Below are 22,057 nucleotides of genomic sequence, written 5' to 3'. Positions count from 1 at the left end.
TTAAGGTGTGTTCCTACTATACCCACTATGTTGAGAGTTTTTATCATGAATGGATACTGAATTTTGTCAAACGATTTTTTTCTAAATCTACTGAGTTAATAATGATTTTTATTTTTTATTCCATTCAGTGATAAATCACATTTATTGGTTTATGTATGTTGAACCATCCTTGTTTCTCAGGGATAAATCCCACTTGATCATAATTGTGATCCTTTTAATGTACCATTGATTTTGGTTTCCTCATATTTTGTTGAGGATTTCTGCATCTATATTCATCAGGGATGTTGGCCTGTAGTTCATTTTTCTTATGCTATCTTTGTCTGGTTTTGGAATCAGGGTAATCCTGGCTTCATAAAATGAGTTTGGAAGTGCTCCCTCCTCTTCAGTTTCTTTGGAAAAGTCTGAGCAAGGATTGGTATTAATTCTTTAAATGTTTGGTAGAATTCACCTGTGAAATCATCTGGTCCTGGGCTTTTCTTTTATGGGAGGTTTTTGGTTACTGATCTAATATCCTTACTTGTTAATGGTTTTTCTTCATGATTCGAATAGCCTTGGTAAGCTGTATGTTTCTAGGAATTTCTCCATTTCTTCTAGGTTATCCAATTTGTTGGCATATAACTGTTTATAGTAGTCTCTTATGGTCCTTTGCATTTCTGTGGTATCAGTTATAATGTCTCTTCTTTCATTTCTGATTTTTAAAATGGATTCATTTATTTATTTTAGAGAGAGAGGGCATGCATACATGTGCAAGGAGGGGAGGGGCAGAGGAGAGAGAGAATCCTCAAGCCGACTCCCTGCTGAGTGCAGAGCCCGATTCAGGTCTTGATCTCACCACCCGGAAATCCTGATCTGAGAACCAGAAGCTTACTCAACTGAGCCACCCAGGTGCCCTTCATTTCTGGTTTTATATTTGAGTCTTCTCTCATTTCTTTTTAGTCTACCTAGAGTTTGTCAGTTTTGTTTTCAAAATACACAGCTTTTAGCTTTATTGGTCTCTTCTGTGGTTTTTCTGGTCTCTATTTTTGCTCTGATCTTCCTATTGTTTTTTTTTTTTTTTTTTAAAGATTTTATTTATTTATTCATGATAGTCACACAGAGAGAGACAGAGAGGCAGAGACACAGGCAGAGGGAGAAGCAGGCTCCATGCAGGGAACCCGACGTGGGATTCGATCCCAGGTCTCCAGGATCGCGCCCCAGGCCAAAGGCAGGCGCCAAACCGCTGCGCCACCCAGGGATCCCTGATCTTCCTATTGTTAACTTTGGGCTTATGATCTTCCTTTTTTAGTTCCTGAGATATAAAGTTAAATTTTTGAGATCCCCCCCCCCTTTTTTTCAAGATTTTATCCATCTATTTGACAGAGAGAACACAAGAGGGGGAACAGCAGAAGGAGAGGGAGAAGCAGGTTCCCCATTCAGGGATAATGACCTGAGCTAAAGGCAGATGTTTACCTGACTGAGCTACCCAGGGAGCCCCCCTCCATTTTTTTCTTAGAGATTTATCTTTATAAACTTCTCTCTCTCTCTCTTTTTTAACTTCTCTCTTAAAACGGATTTTGTTGCATCTCATAAGTTTTGGTAGGTGTCCATTTTTGTTTCAAGGTGTTTTTCTATTTTACTTTTCATTTCTTTTTCAATTGGTTATTTAGGAGCATGTTGTTTAATTTTCATCTATTTGTGAATTTTCTAGTTTTCCTCCTATAATTGATTTCTACTGTTACTTCACTGTAATTAGAAAAGACAACTGGTATGATTTTTTTTTTTTTGAAGATTTTGTCTATTTATTCATGAGAGACACAGAGTGAGAGAGGCAGAGACACAGGCAGAGGGAAAAGCAGGCTCCATGCAGGGAGTCTGATGTGGGACTTGATCCCGGGACTCCAGGATCATGCCCCAGGCCGAAGGTAGGCGCTAAACCATCGAGCCACCTGGGCTGCACAACTGGTATGATTCTAATCTTAAGTTTGCTAGGACTTGTTTTGTGACCTAACACATGATCCTTCCTGGAGAATGTTGTGTGTGTGCTTGAGAAGAACATGTATTCTGCTACTGGATGGAACAGTCTGTTTATGTCTATCAGGTCCATTTAGTCAAAAATATAACTCAAGTCTAATATTTCCTTATTGATTTCTGTTTGGATGATCTATCCACTGTTGAAAGTGCATTATTGAAGTCCCCTACTATTAATGTATTGTCTATTTCTCCCTTCAGATGTTAGTATTGGTTTAATATATATTGGTGCTCCAATGCCAAATGTACATATGTTTACAAATGTTATATCTCTTTAATGAATTCACCTCTTTTTCATTACATAACTTTTTTTGTCTCTTGTACAGCTTTTGACCTACAGTCGATTTTACCTGATAAAAATACAGCTACCCTTGTTCTGTTTTTCTTTCCACTTGCATGGAATAGATTTTCAACCCTCACTTTGAGGATGTGTATCCTGAAGTGAGTCTCTTATAGGCAGCATTTAAGTTGGGTCTTTTTAAAAAATCCATTCAGCTACTCTTGACTTTTGATTAGAGATTTAAATCCATTTATATTTAAAGTAATTTTTGAGAGGCACTTGGGTGGTTCAGTCAGTTAAGCGTCCAACTCTTGATCTCAGCTCAGGTCTTGAGTTCAAGCAGCGTGCTGGGCTGGCTCCACATTGGGCAAGGAGCCTACTCAAAAAGAAAAAAAAAGTAATTTTGATTGGTATTTACTAATACCATCTTACTGTTTTTTGGCTCTTCTGAAGTTCCCTTGATCCTTTCTTTCTCTCTTGCTGTCTTTGTGAATTTATGACTTCCCACAGTGGAATCCTTTGATCCTGTTGTCTATTGTAGATTGTTGCTTTGTGGTTACTGTGAGGCTTACATAAAACATTTACAGATATAACAGTTTATTTCACACTGATAACTTTCTCTACAAAAGCTCTACCCTTTATTCCCTCTCTTTTATGTTTTTAATGTCACAATTTAATTTTTTAATGTCATAATTTAATTTTTTATATTGTATATTCATTAACAAATTTAGGTAGTTACTTTCAATACTTTTGTCCTTTAGAGTTAAATGGTTAACACAATGCCAGATTACAGCGTTAAGAGAATTCTGAATGTTTTTATACTTATCTTTACCAATGTGTTGTATATTTCACGTTTTGATTTCATTTCAGCTTGAAGAATTCCTTTCAGTATTTCCTGTAAGTGAAGAATTCCCTAAGGTTTGACTGGGAGACTAAAGAACATCTTTGCCACGTATTCTTGGTTGACATTTTCTACTTTCAGCACTTTAAATATACCACCCCACTCTCCCCTGGCCTGCAAGGTTTTCTGCTGCAATATCAGCTGATGGTCTTATAGGTATTCCTTTATATGAGAGAAATGTTTTTCTTTTGCTGCTTTAAAAGCCATCTGATTTTATTTTTTAAAAAGATTTTATTTATTCATGAGAGACACACACAGAGAGGCAGAGACACAGGCAGAGGGAGAAGCAGGCTTCCTGAGGGGGAGAATGATGTAGGACTCGATCCCAAGACGCCGGGATCATGACCTGAGCTGAAGGCAGACACTCAACCACTGAGCCACCCAGGCATCCCAAAGCCATCTGAGTTTAGACAGTTTTATTATGTTGGAGATAACTTTGAATTGAAATTTTGGAGTGAAATATTAGCTTCATGAACTTGGATGTACAATCTCTCCTCAGCTTTAGGAAGTTCTCAGACATTATTTCTTTAAGTAAGCTTTCTGTTGGCTTCTACCTCCCTTCTCCTTCCAGAGCTCCAATAACTCACAGATGGTTTCTCCTAATGGTTTCCTAAAATTCACATAGGTTTTCTTCATTCTCTTTCATTTCTTATTCCTTGCCTTCAAGTGGATAATTTCTAACATCCTGTCTTCTATTATACAGGCTTTTTTCTTCCATTTGAGTTGTTTTACTCTCGATGGTCTCTGTTCCATTTTTTATTTTATTCGTTGCATTCTTCACCTCTAGAATTTCTGCTTGGTTCTTTTTCATGATTTCTATTTCTTTTAAATTCTCACTTTGTGTATATATTGTTTTCCTGATTTCACTGAATTTTTTTTTTATTTATTTTTTATTTTTTATTTATGATAGGCACACAGTGAGAGAGAGAGGCAGAGACATAGGCAGAGGGAGAAGCAGGCTCCATGCACCGGAGCCCGACATGGGATTCGATCCCGGGTCCCCAGGATCGCGCCCTGGGCCAAAGGCAGGCGCCAAACCGCTGCGCCACCCAGGGATCCCTGAATTTTGTTTTTTATAGCTCACTGAGCTCCTTAAAATAGCTATTTGGATTCTTTATTAGGTTTATCTCAGATCTCTGTGTTTGAGTCAGTTACTAGAAAATTATGCTCCTTTTGTGTTATCACATTTCCTTGATTTTTAATGTTCCTTAAAGTCTTTCTTGTGTTGCTGTTTTCACATTTGAAGTTACTCCTTCCAGTCTTTACTGACTGACCCCCTTTAAAGTGTCCAGTCTTGGATTTTTTGGCTCCAGTGCTATGCTGGAATCTTTCTGCTGGACTCCTGGACTTCCATGAAGGCTCTCTCATCCATGGGTGATTCTCTTAATCTGTGTTCTCTCCTGGACTACAGCTGAGAGGGGGTGGAACCAGTTCATGGGCTACTCCAAGGTCTGCAGATGGGACTTAGGTCTGTATTCCTATTCTCCAACACCCAGTTGGGTAAGATCCTTCCAGATACTTGATGTGTGGTGCTGGTGATAGAATCCAAGCCAACTAGGGCAGGAGCCAAGCCCTCAAGAGCATGGAGCGATGTCTGGGGCTACAGCCAGGACTAGGGTTGGCGTATCAGTCATTGGGTATGGGCCTGTCTTCTCAAAATGGTTCTCCTTGTTCTTGGACAGCACTGAGGTTTCATAGTCTCTTCTCTGGGTCTCACAGCTCCCACAAAAGCAATGTTGTCCATCAACAGATGCCAACATATTGTTGAGGGAGGGATACAAACAAGGGGCATCTTATTCAGCCATCCTGCTTAATTATTTGACCTCAATACTTTCTAAAGACATACATAATAATACACAACATCTCAATCTCTGCTTCAAGAGGTTAAGAAGACAGAGCCAGTAGGTAGAAGATGAATTTTGTATTTTTAGGATTTTAGGTAGTTTTTAGGATTCAACTGAGACTTCTAAGTTTGAAGTTTAAAATGTTACTTAAAACAACAATGCTCCCTCTGATCTTGGTAGGAATATAAATAAATGACTAGTTGAGCCACTAGTATACTAGCTGTGAAAAAGAGAGGTAAAACTGGGAAAAAATAAGCACCGTTACTAGGCCACATTATCCCAAATTTAGTGTCTAAAACAGAGTTATCAATCAACAAAATGATGTGGGCTCTAATCCTGCTTCTATAATTCTTCACTGTAGAATCCTATGTATGTTATTTATCTCTTGGTTCTTCACTTTTCTAAGAAGGGGAGTTGGTCTAGCTGTTTCCAGAGCAGGAATGAATTTTAAAGGAATAAGGAACAAAAGGGAACAGGATATATCTGGAACTCAAAGAAGCCATGTTCTTGACATGTTTTTTTTCCTGCCCATTTGCCATTTGGTAGGCGATCTTCGTCAGAAATTTCCAAGCAACATAATCCACTGGCCAAATGATGTCTGGGACTTCTACTCTGAGTAATTTTCTCTTAAAATTATTATCACCCTAAGGTGGTGTACTCACCCCCAGATGGCTCTCACGGCAGAAATTCGAACCGATGGGGGTTGTGTCTCATGAAGACCACTAACTGTTGCCTGTAGAAACTGCTGGATCAATTCAGGGGACATAGCAACAGTGAACCGACTGGCAGCCCAAAGTGCTCGGCCCAAGAGAAAAGGAGACACTGGGAGGAAAAAAGAGCAATTAGGGGTTAGACAATAAAAGTTTCTGTTACTTGCCCTTCCTCCTTCCCACCTCCATCCTCAACTTGTCACAGTAACTGGATACTACATAATATATACAACTTAATTAAGGAAAAAGGATGATCCTATCAGATAAAAGCAAATGTGTAATCTATGGTACAGAATCATTTTCCCAGTTTCACTTTTCACTATTTGCTGCAAAGCAGATCGTGAATATTTTTTTTTTAAAAGATTTTATTTATTAATGAGAGACACAGAGAGAGGCAGAGACACAGGCAGAAGGAGAAGCATGCTCCTTGTAGTGAGCCCCATGTGGAACTTGATCCTGGGACTCTGGGATCACAACCTGAGCTGAGGGTAGATGCTCACATTGAGCCACCCAGGTGTCCCAAACACTGAGTCACCCAGCCATCCCAGATCTTGAGTATTCTTAGGTTAAAAAGACTTATCTCCTTCATTCCCATCCCTAGCTCTCATCATTCTTTACTTGCACTATTACTTAGTCCTCTAAATGTCTTCTTTTTTTTTTTTTTTTTACCAATTTTTTTCTAATCTTAGGCCATTACTGAACATTATAAATTATAGTTGTTATTCTTTTATGTGGTATCTGTCAATAAATTCTATAATCTACCAAATAGAGACCATTTTAGGTAAGCATTATATTCAAGGCCCCCTATGATCAGTAACTTTAGCATTATTGATGATTTCCTTTTATGCCTTCTAAACTCAAGCACACACCCCTCCCTCCCAGCAACTCACATTTTACCTTGCTATTTCTGTGCTTTGTTTATAAGCCAAAACATTCACCTCTACTTGCATAATCTAACTGATCTCTTGGGCTGAAGCAATCCTAACTATCTCTGTGCTACCATAATCCTATGTCTTTAGCTTTCTTACATGTTTTGTTGGATATTCCAGCCACCTGTGTAATGATGACTACCCTCCCCCACTGGCCTACTATAAGTTGCCTGAAGACAGACTATAATACTTAATTCAGCCTGTCACAGGGCTTAACTTAGTTACTTGTAAAGTAAACATGCAGTTGGTGAGAATTACTGAACAGAACCTAATAACCTGTGCCAGTCATATAATTACATGCTCATTTATATAATACAGAATAGCAGTTCTTAAAGTATGGTCCACTGACTCTTGGGAGTCCCCAAAGTTAAAACTTTCATAGTGATACCAAGATATGATCCATCTTTGTCATTCTCATTCTTTCTTAAGTGTACAGTGTTTAACAGAGGTGATCTGATGTGTGACACCGTGGCTCTGACAGCTAATGAAATGTAGGCTTGCATTTCCTGTATTTTAGACAATTCTCAGATTTATTATTTAAGAGAAGGGGAGGGTGAAGGGCAGAGTGAGAGAAAGAGAGAATCTTAAGCAGACTCCACATCCAGTGTACTGGAGCCAGATGCAGGGCTCAATCTCATGATCCTGAGATCATGATCTGAGCTAAAATCGAGTTGGATGCTTAACCATCTAACCTACCCAGGTGCCTCAAAACCTCTCAAGCTTTTACTTTCTAATATGTTAAATAGTGATACATAAAATTCAAAGCAAAATCTGTGATCATTTTTAAAAGTGTAAAGGGATCCTGACACCAGAAAGTTTGAAAATGGCTGGTAAAGAAAAGCTTTTAGCTATTGGCAGGATAATAAATGCTATATGTTAAACTTTCTCCCAGTCTCAATAGTAAATATTCTTAAGTCTCCATGAAGTTTTGAAGGTTCTTTACAAGGGTAAATTCTACAAAAAATATATTGGTGGGTTTGAGATATTCCAGCACTTTCATTCAACACATAATTATGAAGTGCCTATTACATGCAAGACACTGTGGGATACAAACAGGTATTAGACGGGGTTCCTACGTTCAGAGACCCGATAGTCTAACATGAGAAAGAAAACCTATTCATCAGCATAAGGTAAGTGCAGAGTAAAAAAAGGATATTCCCAATGGGCCTAAGTTCTGGAAGTTCAACCATTTTAATTTTGTGATTCAGAGAGGAAAGGACATCAGGAGATATCCTAGAACAGATTACCTATTTCAAATCAGGGTAGAATGTTTTCAAATGGCTCTGGCTACTTAAAGGGCTAGCTTATGAGCAAGAGGCAAGTGAATGGATTGAGAATGGAGCAAATAATGCCAAATGTCCCATGAGTTACATACTTGGAGAAGTCCCATGATTTACGTACTTGGAGAAAGCAAAGATGGCCTTTTGTAATGGGGGGTGAGGTCTATGGATGAGAACAAGGCATAGCATGGGCAGAAGCAACATAGCTAAAGATGTCAAATAGATGATGATTGTTAGTACTGCTCTGCATTGCTGGAGAAAACAGTCTCATATAGCAGGGCCAACTTCTTTTTTTTTTTTTTTCTTTAAAGGCAAGTAGCTAAAAAAAAAAAAAAAAAAAAAAAAAAAATAAAAAAATAAAAAAATAAAGGCAAGTAGCTAATATGGACATGAGAATGAAACATGTTAATTATTTGGATATTGTCCAAGAATAAAGTTTGAGAGTAATGACAGGAAACAAACAGTAAGAATGAGCCTGACACAAACCACCTGAAAGTATTTTAGACTTAATAACGACAGAACTCCACCCAAAGTTCCCAAGATATAGCAACAAAATTTGCATCCTATTCAAATACCAAAACCAGGGACACCTGGGTGGCTCAGTGGTTGAGTGGTTGATCCTCTGCCTTTGGCCCAGGGCATGATCCCAGGGTCCTGGGATTGAGTCTCATGTCAGGCTCCCTGCATGGAGCCTGTTTCTCCCTCTGTCTATGTCTCTGCCTGAGAGATCTCTGTGTCTCTCCTGAATAAATTTAGGGGGAAAAAAAAAAAGAAAGAAAGCCCAAATCCTGCACCCCCAAAAACAAATGCCAAAACCAGCCATAAATGTGAGCACTGATTTGGAAGGAAACATGAACAGTGTAGAGAAATTATAAATGTGGAAATCTGCCATAGCTGGTAGAACTTGAACCAAGGTCTCTAGGCTATTTTAGAGGTTCAGATGAGTTCGAGCTCTAGCATGGAAAGAATTTTCACCCAAAGGACACATGAATACCTGGTTTACCCATCTAAGTGAACAATATAACTGAGCTGGTAAGTCTAAAGATCTTTTAGAATCCTGGCATTGTGCTGAAACATACCTGAAAGGTTGAGGTCTGCAAGGATGACATTAGTCAGGAACCCATGCATGTCAAAATGGATCCTGCCATTCTTCACACTGTCAGTGATGATGGACTTCACTGAGCCGAGGGCAAGCATGCATGCCTCATGTATCTTCCACCTGCAAAAGTGATACCATAGTGTGGTAAAACAAACTACACTACCAAAAAGATAAACACCTGAGCGAAGAAGAAACATCCAAGGGCATTCTAGCACAGTCTGACCCAAAAAAGCCATTTATCTGCTCTTTCAATCTAAATCTAGAGCTGAAATCAGCAAAATGAAGATTAACAGATTTTTCTAACTAAAAACAAAATAAAAGTAAAATCCTTCCTTCCAAGGATTTTTAAATTAAGGGGTAAAATAAAAGCATCTTAACCGATTATTTTAAGGTTGGGAGGAACTGCTTTAAAACATGTGATTCAAAGCAAGAATTTGATTCTCAGCTCTGATACCCAGAATGTGTCCTTAAGTTAAGTATCTGCTGCTCACTCTTACCAGTGTTCAGTGCCGCTGTTTTTGGTTTGCTCAGCTTCTTGTAAATGGCGAGTGGCTGCAGCAGCCAGGGCTGCTGCACTCTCATTCTGGAAATCAGTGGCCACAGCCTGAGAAGAGAGGGAAGGGGCTATAAATCTGTTTGTGCAAATTAAACCCATTTTATTTATTTTTATTTTTTTTATTTTTTTAAGATTTATCTATTTATTCATTCAGAGAGAGCGAAGAGAGGGGCAGAGACACAGGCAGAGGGAGAAGTAGGCTCCCTGCAGGAAGCCCAATGTGGGACTCGATCCTGGGTCTCCAGGATCACACCCCGGGCTGCAGGTGGCGCTAAACCGCTGCGCCACCGGGGCTGCCCATTAAACCCATTTTAATTGCAAACTGAAAATATGATTGCTAATTCAATGGTTCAAACTCTTTCATATGTACATGCTAAGCCCTGATTAAGTGTACTAAAAATACAACCCCTATTAGTTCAGGGTCTTTAATGGAATTAAAGTACTATCTACATTTCTGCATTGCCTAGGCACTGAAAAGCTAACAAAATGTAAAGCTCCCTTTCGCTAGAATGAGCAGATTGTCAGTGAGCAATGATAGATTCAACTTCAGATGACAATGGACTAGATTATTTATTCTCTGGGAGTCTGACTATAGAAATAAAAGGCTAATTTACAAATTGAAACTTAGTGTAATCTTTCCTAGGTGCCTTAGAAATACTGAAGGATAATGAGAAGTGTTCACTAATAATGAGAACAACCTCCCACCCAACAGATAGCAAAAGGCAGCTTCTCCACAGACCTTCAGCCTAGGGACAATTCCATGCTCTAGTCAGAGCCAAAGAAAATAGTAGATGTTTGGATGTTCATCTCTCAGCAAACTAATTTTTTTTTAAAGTTTGCCAACATCAGGGCAGCCCGGGTGGCTCAGCGGTTTGGCGCTGCCTTCGGTCCAGGGTGTGATCCTGGAGACCCGGGATCGAGTCCCACGTCGGGCTCCCTGCATGGAGCCTGCTTCTCCCTTTGCCTGTATCTCTCATGCATAAATAAATAAAATCTTAAAAAAAAAAAAAAAAAAAAGTTTGGCAACATCTGGTTTGTGCTACAGATTCTGGCTTAAGAGTGGATTAAACTGAATGTCCCTGATTCAACTACACTTACTCATTAGAACACTTTATACTCTGCACAATTTTTACATCTAATATTTACTTATAAACCAAAACCAGTACCAGTAACTTTGGAATTCCTGAGTCTCAAACTTCATTTGAGATGCTCTCTTGTTATCCTCAAAGAAGCCTAAGATAGTTACTCAATAACACTGTTCAACTTGGGTTAGAGGTCTAGAAAGAAGAGGGAATGCTCAAGTGACTGATTAGGGTTTTTTCTTTTTTCTTTTTTTTAAGATTTTATTTATTTATTCATGAGGGACGCACACACAGAGAGGCAGAGACGCAGAGGGAGAAGTAGGGAGCCTAACATGGGACTCAATCCCAAGTCTCCAGGATCACACCCTGGGCCAAAGGCGGCGCTAAACCGCTGAGCCACCCGGGCTGCCCTGATTAGGGTTTTTTGGTTGAAGTATCAAGGGAACCCACTTACCAGCAATAGGTCTTGAGCTGCAATCCTAACTGTATAGGAGAAAGTGTCATCATCCTCATCTTCTACAAACTGTTGGGGGTTGGCCGTCCATACTTTAATCTGAAAGGATGATGAAGTTAGGTCTTTGTGAGGCTGCCAATCTGGTTTATATGTTCCTTTTTTTCATCCACACACATAGGAAGATTTCAAACTTTTGTTTTTATCTTGAACAGAACTCTAGCCTCAAAGTCTTTTCTTTTTGATGTAGAGAAGCAAATCCTTTATCAAGGTAAGTAGCAAAAGTTATTCCTCTCTAGTAAACACTTAGAATATGGCTGATTACTAGTTCTCTGCTACCTTTCATTAGCTATTACTTCGGACAGATCAACTTTCCGAATATATTAGGTATCATGGAATATTTAATGTGAAAATTATGTCGATTCTTGTGCTGTTTATATAAAAGAGGCATTATCTTATTTTGTTTAATGTTCTTTTCTGGTCTACTGACCCACCAACCAGGCTAATGATCTCGGTTTAAGAGTCAGTATTTATAGGGAAGGAACAGATTCTTCTAGATACCATTGTCTTTGGTTAGCAGTACTCTGGAGCTAAAAGTATTCTCAGAGTCTGATTACCTAATATTGGAGTTAATAAACGGCAACACCCAGAGATTTTGGCATTAAAGTGGTATCAAAGCTTTCCTAGAACTTCACATGAAGTTACTCTTCTAGTGTCTATTTTTAGAAATAAAAATTGTTCATTTGACCTAGATCTCACATTCAAGTTGCACTTTCCCAAAACAAGCTGGTAGCTACCTCCCAAATATCATTTACCTGCTCCTCAGTGATCTGCATGTACAGGATTATATAGTAAATCAACTCAGGCAAGGCTTTCTTAACGGTGCTTTTGAATTTGCTATTTTCTAGGAGAGCATGGACAAACTCAAAAATGCTAAAGACAAGATTTTCAAAGCCCAGGACTTCACCTATAGGAAATACACAAGAGAAGATTTTAATGACAAGAAAGCACAGCTGCTGGAAATGAACTACATTATCTTTGGAAATTAATGAATATTTAAAGTACTTGCTGATTATTATTCCCAAGAAAACAGAAGAGGGGAGCTAAGGAGTCAAAGAAAGGAACTTTGAGAATACTAAATATTTGGTTTTTCAAGTAAAAGAATCAGAAACACTGAATATATTTTCTAGCCTATTTTTGATTTGAAATATCTAAAATTATTAAAACAGAAATGAAAATATCATCATCTGCCAGAAAGAAGCAGGCCTTTGAGGTAGCTCTTTCAACTCAGAAAGTCTATTTTATGAGATCTGTGCAAATGCCTTTGAGGAACAGATTAGAGATTTCCAGTGTCCCATTTCCCCACACCTAATACACTGAAAGGAAACTCAACTAGAAAACTCACTGAACAGAGTGAAGCCTCTATGTTATGGTTCTTTTCCTGTCTCTGGCTTCTTCCTTTCCTAGATCCCTTTCCTCCCTAAGCGGTATATCTGTTAGGAGTAGATAAACTACATACCATCAGAATCCACAGGATCTTCAACTTCCTCTGTGTAATTTACTTCTGTCCTCACATAAGTATGATGAAGAGTAAAGAAACAGAATTTGGAGTCTGCTTTATATATGTTCTACAAGGGAATGTCAAACATTCCAACCCTAAGAGTAGATATTTTAAAAAATTCATTTAAAAAAGTGGAACCACATGAATGCAAGACCTAATGCTAGATTCCCGACTACGGGTGGTAGCAGGTCCCTTAAGCTTTCTGAAAAGGATATAAAGCTGCACTCTCAGTTAGGGTGTTCCAAACAATAGGTAGAATCTGCTGCATGGAGGAAACCATGTGCTTTGGGAAGTTTTTCACCAGGGCTGTCACTGCCTAAGAAATCACAAAGAGAAAGAGCTAAGAGTTACATGTGATATAGGAGGAAAAGCCAAAGATTTCAGACCATCTTCCAAAACTCTAAGTATCTCAATGGTAGTAAATGTTTACCTTTAGGACTTCCATCTTAAACCCACTGTCAGACGTGGGGCCATCTGGAATCTGGAGGGCCTGAACAAAGGCCTCTGTGAACTGCTGCACCACAGGAAAGATCAGAACTTTGGCTGCACCCTAATAACAGAAACCAAAGTCAACAGTGGATATAGCGCTATGGATATAGCGCTAATCAGTGCATTAAGGCACACATCAAATACTGAAACACAGATCTGACGCATCTAAAGATTTCTTCTGGTGCGGGTTCTAATCAGAAAAGTGCAGCCATAAAGTCACTGGAGGTGTTACGCAAGGTTTCATGTTTCCTTCTATGACACTTTCTGTTCCTCACCATAGCCTTCTTATATAGACCACTTTTCAAAACTGCTTCTGAATGACAGGGGTTGGTGTCTCATGTGAGAGGGCCATAAGAGATCAGTGAAGTTCTGGGCGATGGCTCATAGGAAAAGATCCAGGATAAGGTGGTTGAAGAAATAAGGTTCAAACAAAAGGAAACTAAACTACATACAAATGAAAAATGAAGTCAAAATGCTAAATGCATCCATAACACTAAATCGGGGTGCATTCTGGTACTACGGAAATGAAATGAGTCACTGCTCTGTCTCTAACGGAAGGCGTAGAGATTTTTAAGCATGAAGTCTGTTACTGACACAAAGGCTTCCTTTACCTTTTCTAGTTCCTCCATGTTACAGATCATATGGGCACAAGTGGTAAAAATCTCCACTGCTCGGGAACGGGTTCGAATACCATACACCTGCAAAAAGTTACAGCATAGCCATGAGATAGGCATGTCTGTGTCTGCATTATCCGTGACTAGAAGAAAAACTACCACTTCTAAATACTGACATGGGATTGGCTTCCCTAGAGAGATGGAAAACATCATCTACTCATATCCAGGACAGATTTCTCCTGTAATTCAGAGAATAAAAGCTAGCAAAATGTTAGAACTCAGTGGAATTAGCCTTATACGTAGGCCTCTGTGAGCTCATTCTATTAAAAATATTACGCAGGGTGCTGCTTGAAATCTCAAAACAGTCAATGTATTTTTTCCAAACACAGACCGCTGGCTGGCAGCAGAGAAGAGTAGGGAGGTTAAAACATTACCCATCAGGCACTCATAGTTTATACTGTATATATATTATTGGTCTATTATGGGTAATGCAGTTATAGGGTCCTTGCACACATTTACCTGAGGTGAACAAGCTTAGGTGGCCACCTCAACGAGAGGCTAGAGGCAGCACAGGGTTGCAGGATGCCAGGAGGAAGGAGATATGTGAAGAAATAATGCAGATGCTATTTCATTCTGTTACCAAAGCCTGGCCCTTGTGCTTATTTATTTATTTTTTTAAATTTTTTATTTATTTATGATAGTCACACAAAGAAAGAGAGAGAGAGGCAGAGACATAGGCAGAGGGAGAAGCAGGCTCCATGCACCGGGAGCCTGACGTGGGACTCGATCCCGGGTCTCCAGGATCGCGCCCTGGGCCAAAGGCAGGCGCCAAACCACTGCGCCACCCAGGGATCCCCCCTTGCGCTCATTAAGTGAAAGATCTAAGGTTAATCCAAACTCAGATCTCTGTCAGTTATAGCCTCCAGATTTGGGGACTGGCAGCAAAAACAACAGTCTCCCTCATGACCTGTGGAGGCTGACCAGTATCTGAGCAGCTCTTACTCGCTCCGATCTTGGAGCAGACACTTCATACCTCGGCCATCGTGAAGATCTTATACATCTCTGGGAGAATGACAGGAGCAACAAGTGGCATCTGGGTGTCTGTTACTTCTCGAGTGAATTCTACAAAGGAAAAGCGAAATGGTAAGAAAAATACTGCTTTATAAAAACGTAAGGGGGAAAATTTTCAAACTGCTCTGAAGTGGCAGTACAGGTAAAGACATTATTGGCCTGGTGGTCTCATCCTGGGGAAGGAAAAGTTGCAAGAATTATTATTTGTTAGAAGGGGAAAGAGAAAAAAAAAAAAGAAGAAGGGGAAAGAGAACAACAAAGATAAAGGAAAATACATATGATCGAGAAAAAAAATCTTATATAAATATTGAAAGAAAAAAACACATTGAAAGAAAATCTTTAAGAGCTGTGTAAAAGTCCTTGTAAGGTCACCTTAGGGAAATCCTGTATTAATGTAATTTATGCCTGATCGTCAATATCCAGGTACACTTTGAGGCATCTTACCTTGGTTTCCATTTCCAATATTCTCCCTTGGCAAGATGTTTTGACGCACATAATAAAATACATGCAGCCTTACTAGGCTTCAACTCCACTCTGTATACATTACTCTTCCCAGTGAATGACATTTACTGACCGAGAAGTCAGAGGCTGCTGCTCATCGGAACAGAAGGGATTTCTACCGTATGAATGTGGCAAAAAACAACCTATTCATGAAATGAGACTTTAAGAAGGTGAGGGAAATAAAGGTTGTGTCTTTCTCTTTACTTTCCGCATAAGGCACTGAGACAGCATGAAGGACCCTGGGTTTCTCATGTTAATCTGTGGAATACAAGCTCTTGAGTTCCACTGTTTGTTCACTTTAACTACTGCTTTTCCCTGGCAATTCCACATTATCACCGTAGAAATGGAGCTAATCACTGGGACACTTTTCAGGATGATCTACAACTGGAAATGCATGTCAGCATTTCAAGGTTAATATACTCCACAAATTCTGGGCAATATCAATCACCAGAAGTCAAATGAAGATCAAATATTCAAGACTGAGTCTTCTTTACTAGTTTGGTTTCCTCCTGAAGAATAAATTCTGAGCTCTGAATAAAATGAGTGTTCTATTTCATTCAGAAATTCAAAATCCAAAGAAATTAGTTCAAACAAATGTGATGTATAGCATATTAATGAAAACAAGTTTTATCAAAATTGCAGTTTAACATATTCTACTAATAAAGGGCTCAATCACATTTTTTACTCTCCTATAATCCTTCCTAGTAGTCTCAATTCATTAACACTCTATAAGCTCAAGCCCAAAGTAAGTTTTCTGAGGTTACTCAGCAAGTCAGAAAAGGTGTGGGGCGCTGGAAATATCTCAATCTCCAAACTTCTTTTGACACTAAAGAAAAAGTTGTACCTGTGGTCAAATATTTTAATCCTTAGCTGCTATGTTTGCATTTCCTTCACATCATTAGTGTTAGTTCTCATTTATAAATAGATAAGCTTAACAGAAAGCTTACTAAAGGCTTAAAAAAGTATATAGTATCTTAAAAAAAAAGAAAAAAATAAAAAAAAAAAAACCAGGAAAATCAGTCTCATTCTCCTACTGGGATCCTGTCCATGCACCATGTCCTGCCATCTTCATGCACGCTGGAGCTGCTGTTCTGAGAACACTGTCTATCCTCATTTGAAAATATGTGAAACAGCTATCTGGGAATGGAGGTTGGCAGCTATCCATCCCATGTCTGCTGACTTCAATATAAAACAATACCCATTTCCCCCATAGTTCTTTCCCTGTGGCTGACAGAAAAGTGATCTCACTGAACAGTGATTTCCTTAGTCAAGCACAATGATGGTTCTACAGTATCCAACTACGATAAATGTACAACTGCCTTTCTCCTTCGGGTTTTTAAAAGAGCTGAACTTTGGGTTGGAAGACTGGAGGGGAACATGCTTTTTTTCCTTGGTAGAAAACATGTGTTATCTGATATTCTGGCACCATGAAGCTGTACATAAAGAACCCTAGATGCTTGATTCCACAGAGAGGGGAATATGAAATCATCTGAATAATGAGTTATACAAGAGAAGGAAAGTAATAAGCAGGGAAGTAAAAATCTGAAGAAACGTTTTCATCTTTTTGGTAAGTCTGCTCTATACTCCAAGCACCTATCACAGATAATCAGTAAGAATAAAGCGGTAGTTCAAAAAGGCAGCCAAGACCTGGGAAGAGGAGGTCTAAAACAAAAGGAGATCAGGAATTTGTTTTTGGACAGAGAATTGATCAGTAAAACATGGATTAGTAAAAATGGGATCAGATGCTAAGTTCAATAAGCTGAGAGTCAAGAAAAAGAAGAAATGGTGTTCATAACTAGGTAGGAATACATTTCAGGTAAGCTAGCCGGGCATACAGAAAGAAGATATAGGCCAACATTTCACAAGCTCCCCTCACAAACTGAGGAGAAATACAACTTCTAAAAGATCAATAGGAGGCAGCTAATGTCCAGGTAATTCCTTGAAGGCAAAACAGGAGTGACTTCATCTAGTTAGGAAGCAGAGCAGAACTCACAAGACTGGAAAATTCAGGTTCTGGGAATTAACAAATTAATCAAGCTTAGACAAGATATTCACCAAATCTCCTCAGACTAAAAGTATTTTTCTTCAAATATTTTTATTACCTTCTTAGAACAGAAAGAAGAGATACTAAATTCTACATTATCTAATTTGACCAAATGAAGGTCAGAATTATATAGCTATGCTGTTTTAACCAAATGAAGGTCAGAATTATATAGCTATGCTGTTTTTAACTTCTTTCTTATATTCCTGTAAAATTTTGACTATTCTTAAATTTGCCTTGAACTAAGTTGAAAATTAATATAATGATAATTACAATAGCTAAAATTTAGAGTGCTTACCTCATGTCAGTTATTATGCTAAATAATTTCTATAGATTTAGCTCATTTAAACTTACCAAAAGACCCCTTCAGGTCTATCTTCATTTTAGATACAAGGAAACTCAGGCTCAAGAGACTAAGTAACCTGGGTCAAGGTAAAACCAGAATATTAATTGAAATCTGAGTCCTTAACTACTATGCAATTACTCTATCCTTAAGTGGTTTTCAGAGTAGTAGAAATACCTAACCAACTTAATTCCCTGGACAGAGTCAAGGGAGTGGGAGTATAGACATGGAGATAAAAACTAGGGGGAGGGGCAGCCCAGGTGGCACAGCGGTTTAGCGTCACCTTCAGCCCAGGGCCTGATCCTGGAGACCTGGGATCGAGTCCCATGTCAGGCTCCCTGCATGGAGACTGCTTCTCCCTCTGCCTGTGTCTCTCACGAATAAATAAATAAATTCTTAAAAAACAAAACAAAACAAAAACCTAGGGGGAGGAGGAGGATTGGGAAGAGCCATAAATTTCCGTTCTTTTGGTCTGAGCCATTCCATCCCGCAGCCTCTAGTAAGTTTTCTTGGGATCCCAGTACCAACACTAGGGAAAAACTTCTGATACCTGTCAGCACACGCATGGCTCCATGGACTGCATTTAAGTCTCCGCTCACCAACATCTCCATGAGCAGGTTAAAGAGCTGCGGCCAGGCTTCGGGCCAGTCCCAGTGGGCGATGGCTGACACTGCATAGGCCACACTGGAGCGCACCTTACTTATTGATTCTCTCAACCCATTGGGCAATAGCTCCCGGATAACAATTTTTGCCTGCAGAGGAGAAAAACCCACCTGCCATTAGATCAGGTTATAAGCGACTGGCAGAGTTCTATCCAGTTTATGTGCTGGAAAAACAATACACACAAAATACTGCGTATCTATCAAAAACTCCAATACACAAATTTGATAAATCATTCAGAGTTCATCTGTGATCCCTAAACTTATGCTGTCCATTACAGCAGCCATCAGCTACCTGTGGTCCTTTATTAAATTTAAATTACTTAGAATGAAATGAAGTAAAAAATTCAGTTCCTCAGTTTCATCAGCTACATTTTAAGGGCTCAATACCCATATGTGGCCAGTAGTTACTGCCCCAGACAAAATAGATACGGAATATTTGCATAACTGCAGAAAGTGCCAATGGACAGCATTGCCCTAGACCTTATACCTCAAAATTTCTTGGGCATCCAGAATGGCTGCATAGTGCTGTACTAAGTAGAAACATTATTTCATTTAATCTTCAAACAACTCTTTGAAGTTGGAATTTTAATTCTAATTTTAGATATTTAGGAAATTGAAGCTTAGAAGTTAAAAGGCTTTTCTGGTATTTTCATAGCTAGTAAAAAAAGGCAGAACTGGAATTTGAACATGTCAGTCTGATACTCAAGCTCTCTTACCTGTAGCATGCTTCCCATAATGCCAGCTATGAATCAATCTTTTCTACCTAGTATTTTCATTGCCCCATGTTGTCAAACAATGAAGACCGCTCCTAAATTTCTTAAGACAGCTCCTCAAATCTCTATAGGAAGACTAATCAAATACCTCTCCTTACCCTTTCTGTAGTTTCAGGAGGCCTAAACTTCTCTGATTGGGCACACCAGTGAGTTTCCACATATTGCTTCAAAATGACTGATGCCAGCTGCAAAGAGAATAAGCCAAGTGGTACAGTAAGAAAAAGACTTTCTTCATATATAAAAATCATATATATATGATTTTTCATATATATATCATATATATATATATATATATATATATGGCCTAATATCATTTGAGGTGTATCTTTTTTTTTTTTTTTTAATTTTATTTTTTATTTATTTATGATAGGCACACAGTGAGAGAGAGAGAGGCAGAGACACAGGCAGAGGGAGAAGCAGGCTCCATGCACCGGGAGCCCGACGTGGGATTCGATCCCGAGTCTCCAGGATCGCGCCCTGGGCCAAAGGCAGGCGCCAAACCGCTGCGCCACCCAGGGATCCCATTTGAGGTGTATCTAAATCTAGTACAAAATCCTAGGTTATTTGTAAATCAGTCTTATTCTTTCTCTTTCCAATAAGAAAGTTTCACTACCAGATAAAAAAGGAAATTACTTATAAATTGGGCCAATCAGTGTGAACTTACCTGACGGATTGCCAGTGCTCCCTGGGGATCTACGGTCAGCTCTGCTAGGTGAACACCAAATTCTGAAAGAGAAAATTTTATTGTGAGTCTAAAAGCACCCAGGAAAGCCATAGGAATATACTGAGCTTTAATCCTGATGCCAGTAAGAAAGCTTTCAGAAAGGAGACTGATTTATTGTTTCTAAAAGTGCTGACAACTGCTCAGATTGGTTCTTCTAAGTAAGAGAAACAGGTTGGCCTGCAGGACATGGCTGCTCACAATGAATAGTTCCAATGCTTTCATTTTCTCCAATCACTTCATAGCTCTTCCAACCATCTTCTCTTCCAAGATGGCAACACCTTCCTCTTAGACCAATGAATGTAGTATCTAATTGAAAATGAGGGACGCCTGGATGGCTCAGCGGTTGAGTGTCTGCCTTTGGCTTAGGGTGTGATCCCGGGGGTCCTGAGATGGAGTCCTCACATCAGGCTTCCTGTGTGGAGCCTGCTTCTCCCTCTGCCTGTGTCTCTGCCTCTCTCTGTGTCTAGAAAGAGAAGAAAGAGAAGAAAGAGAAGAAAGAGAAGAAAGAGAAGAAAGAAAGAAAGAAAGAAAGAAGAGAAAGAGAGAGAAAGAGAAAGGCAGAAAGAGAGAAAGAAAATGAGTACTATCTAACCCCAAAGAAAAATTAAAAGGTGAGATTTCAGGAGTTGCCATGACAAACACTACCAGATAAGACATAATTAAGTCTAAGAAAGTCTGGCTTTAACAGGTTTAGTCCTAAAAATATAACTGTTAAAAGCAAACAGTTTCCAATAAGCAATGTAAGCAGTAAACTCAAAATGCATATTGAGAAACTAGAAACAATTCTTACTCCTACATTAAAATTTAGATCCTTCAATGGAATCCATATCAAAATTTCAATTATTTTTTTTTCAGAAACAGAAACTTATCCCCAAATTCATATGGAATCTCAAAATTCATAACCAATCTCAAGCCAAGATAATCTTGATTTAAAAAAAAAAAAAAAAAAAAAGACCAAAACTGGAGGACTCACACTTCCTGATTTCAAAACTTAGTACAAATCTATAGTAATCAAAACAATGTGGTACTGGCATAAAGGCAGATATATACACATACACCAATGAACAGAATAGAGAGCTCAGAAACATACCCTCACATATATGGTCAAATGATTTTTGACAAGGATGCCAAGATCATGCAGTGGGGAAAGGACAGTTTCTCAACAAATGTTGGGAAAACTGGATATCCACAGGCAAGGTAATGAAGTTGGGGCCTTACCAAATACTACATACAAAAATTAAATCAAAATGGATCAGGGACCTAAATGTGAGACCTAGAACAATTAAACTCTTAGAAGAAAATATATGACAAAAGCTTTGACCTTAGATTTGGCAATGGTTTCTTATATATGACACCAAAGGCACAGAAAACAAGAAAAATACACAAGTCAGACTTCATAAAAATTAAAAAATTTTGAGTATCAAAAAAAACCATTGCGTCTGAGTGGCTTAGTCAGTCCTGTCTGACTCTTGTTTTTGGCTCAAATCGTGATCTCAGCTGTGAGAGTCTCGGCTCTGAGCTGAGTGTGGAGCCTGCTTAAGATTCTTACTCTCCCCTGTCCCTCTGCTCCCCCTCTCTCTTGGATGCCTGTATATACACATGTGCTCTCTCTCGCTCTCTCTCAAAAACAAAACGGATGTGTCTGTGTTGCTCGGTTATGAAGCATCTACCTTCTGCTCAGGTCATGATCCTGTGTCCTGGGTTTGAGCCCTACATCAGATCGGGCTCCCTGATTAAGCTGGCTTTTCCCTCTCTCAGCCTCCTCCCCCACCTGTCCTCTTGCGCTCTTTCTCTCTCAAATAAATAAAATCTTTAAAAAACAAAACGAAACAGAACAGACAAAAAACCCAATATCAATAGAGTGAAAAGGCAACCCACAAGATTGAAAAAAAAATTTATAAATCATTTATCTGTTAAGAGGGGACATCCTACTGGCTCAGTTGGTAGAGCATGTGATTCCTCATGTCGGGGTCATGGGTTTGAGCAAATGTTGGGGGCAGAGTTTATTTAATAAGCAAAAAATTTTTCCAAAAAAATAAATCACTTATCTGATAAGGGATTAATATCCAAAACATACAGAGAACTAAAATTCAACAACAAAACAAATAACTCAATTCAAAAATGGGCACAGGACTTAAA

General features: G+C 38.9%; 1 protein-coding gene across 4 annotated transcripts in view; it reads right to left on the bottom strand.

Annotated features, from left to right (window-relative positions):
• Positions 1 to 412: 412 nt before the first annotated feature.
• Positions 413 to 22,057, bottom strand: part of IPO9 (importin 9) — a 41,898-nt gene continuing 20,253 nt past the window's right edge. The window contains exons 2-16 of one of the 4 annotated variants that reach the window (XR_012033383.1): positions 19,859 to 19,920; positions 19,293 to 19,379; positions 18,310 to 18,511; positions 14,837 to 14,925; positions 13,801 to 13,887; positions 13,131 to 13,250; positions 12,916 to 13,016; positions 12,659 to 12,717; positions 11,955 to 12,106; positions 11,143 to 11,241; positions 9,548 to 9,654; positions 9,031 to 9,170; positions 5,695 to 5,854; positions 3,120 to 3,182; positions 2,773 to 2,854 (exon numbers count right to left, since the gene is read on the bottom strand). Coding sequence is in view for 3 of the 4 variants with exons in the window: in XM_072831408.1 (XP_072687509.1) it covers positions 2,576 to 2,663; positions 5,695 to 5,854; positions 9,031 to 9,170; positions 9,548 to 9,654; positions 11,143 to 11,241; positions 11,955 to 12,106; positions 12,659 to 12,717; positions 12,916 to 13,016; positions 13,131 to 13,250; positions 13,801 to 13,887; positions 14,837 to 14,925; positions 18,310 to 18,511; positions 19,293 to 19,379; positions 19,859 to 19,920 (1,553 nt within the window). In the remaining variant the exon portion in view is untranslated. Of the gene's footprint in view, positions 2,664 to 2,772; positions 3,183 to 5,694; positions 5,855 to 9,030; positions 9,171 to 9,547; positions 9,655 to 11,142; positions 11,242 to 11,954; positions 12,107 to 12,658; positions 12,718 to 12,915; positions 13,017 to 13,130; positions 13,251 to 13,800; positions 13,888 to 14,836; positions 14,926 to 18,309; positions 18,512 to 19,292; positions 19,380 to 19,858; positions 19,921 to 22,057 lie in introns of those variants that run through there. The other 3 variants (XM_072831408.1, XM_072831410.1, XM_072831409.1) reach the window with 3 other exon arrangements.

Source organism: Canis lupus, chromosome 6 (genome assembly GCF_048164855.1).
Source record: "Canis lupus baileyi chromosome 6, mCanLup2.hap1, whole genome shotgun sequence".
Taxonomy (NCBI): domain Eukaryota; kingdom Metazoa; phylum Chordata; class Mammalia; order Carnivora; family Canidae; genus Canis; species Canis lupus.
This window is presented reverse-complemented; position numbering and strand designations above follow the sequence as displayed.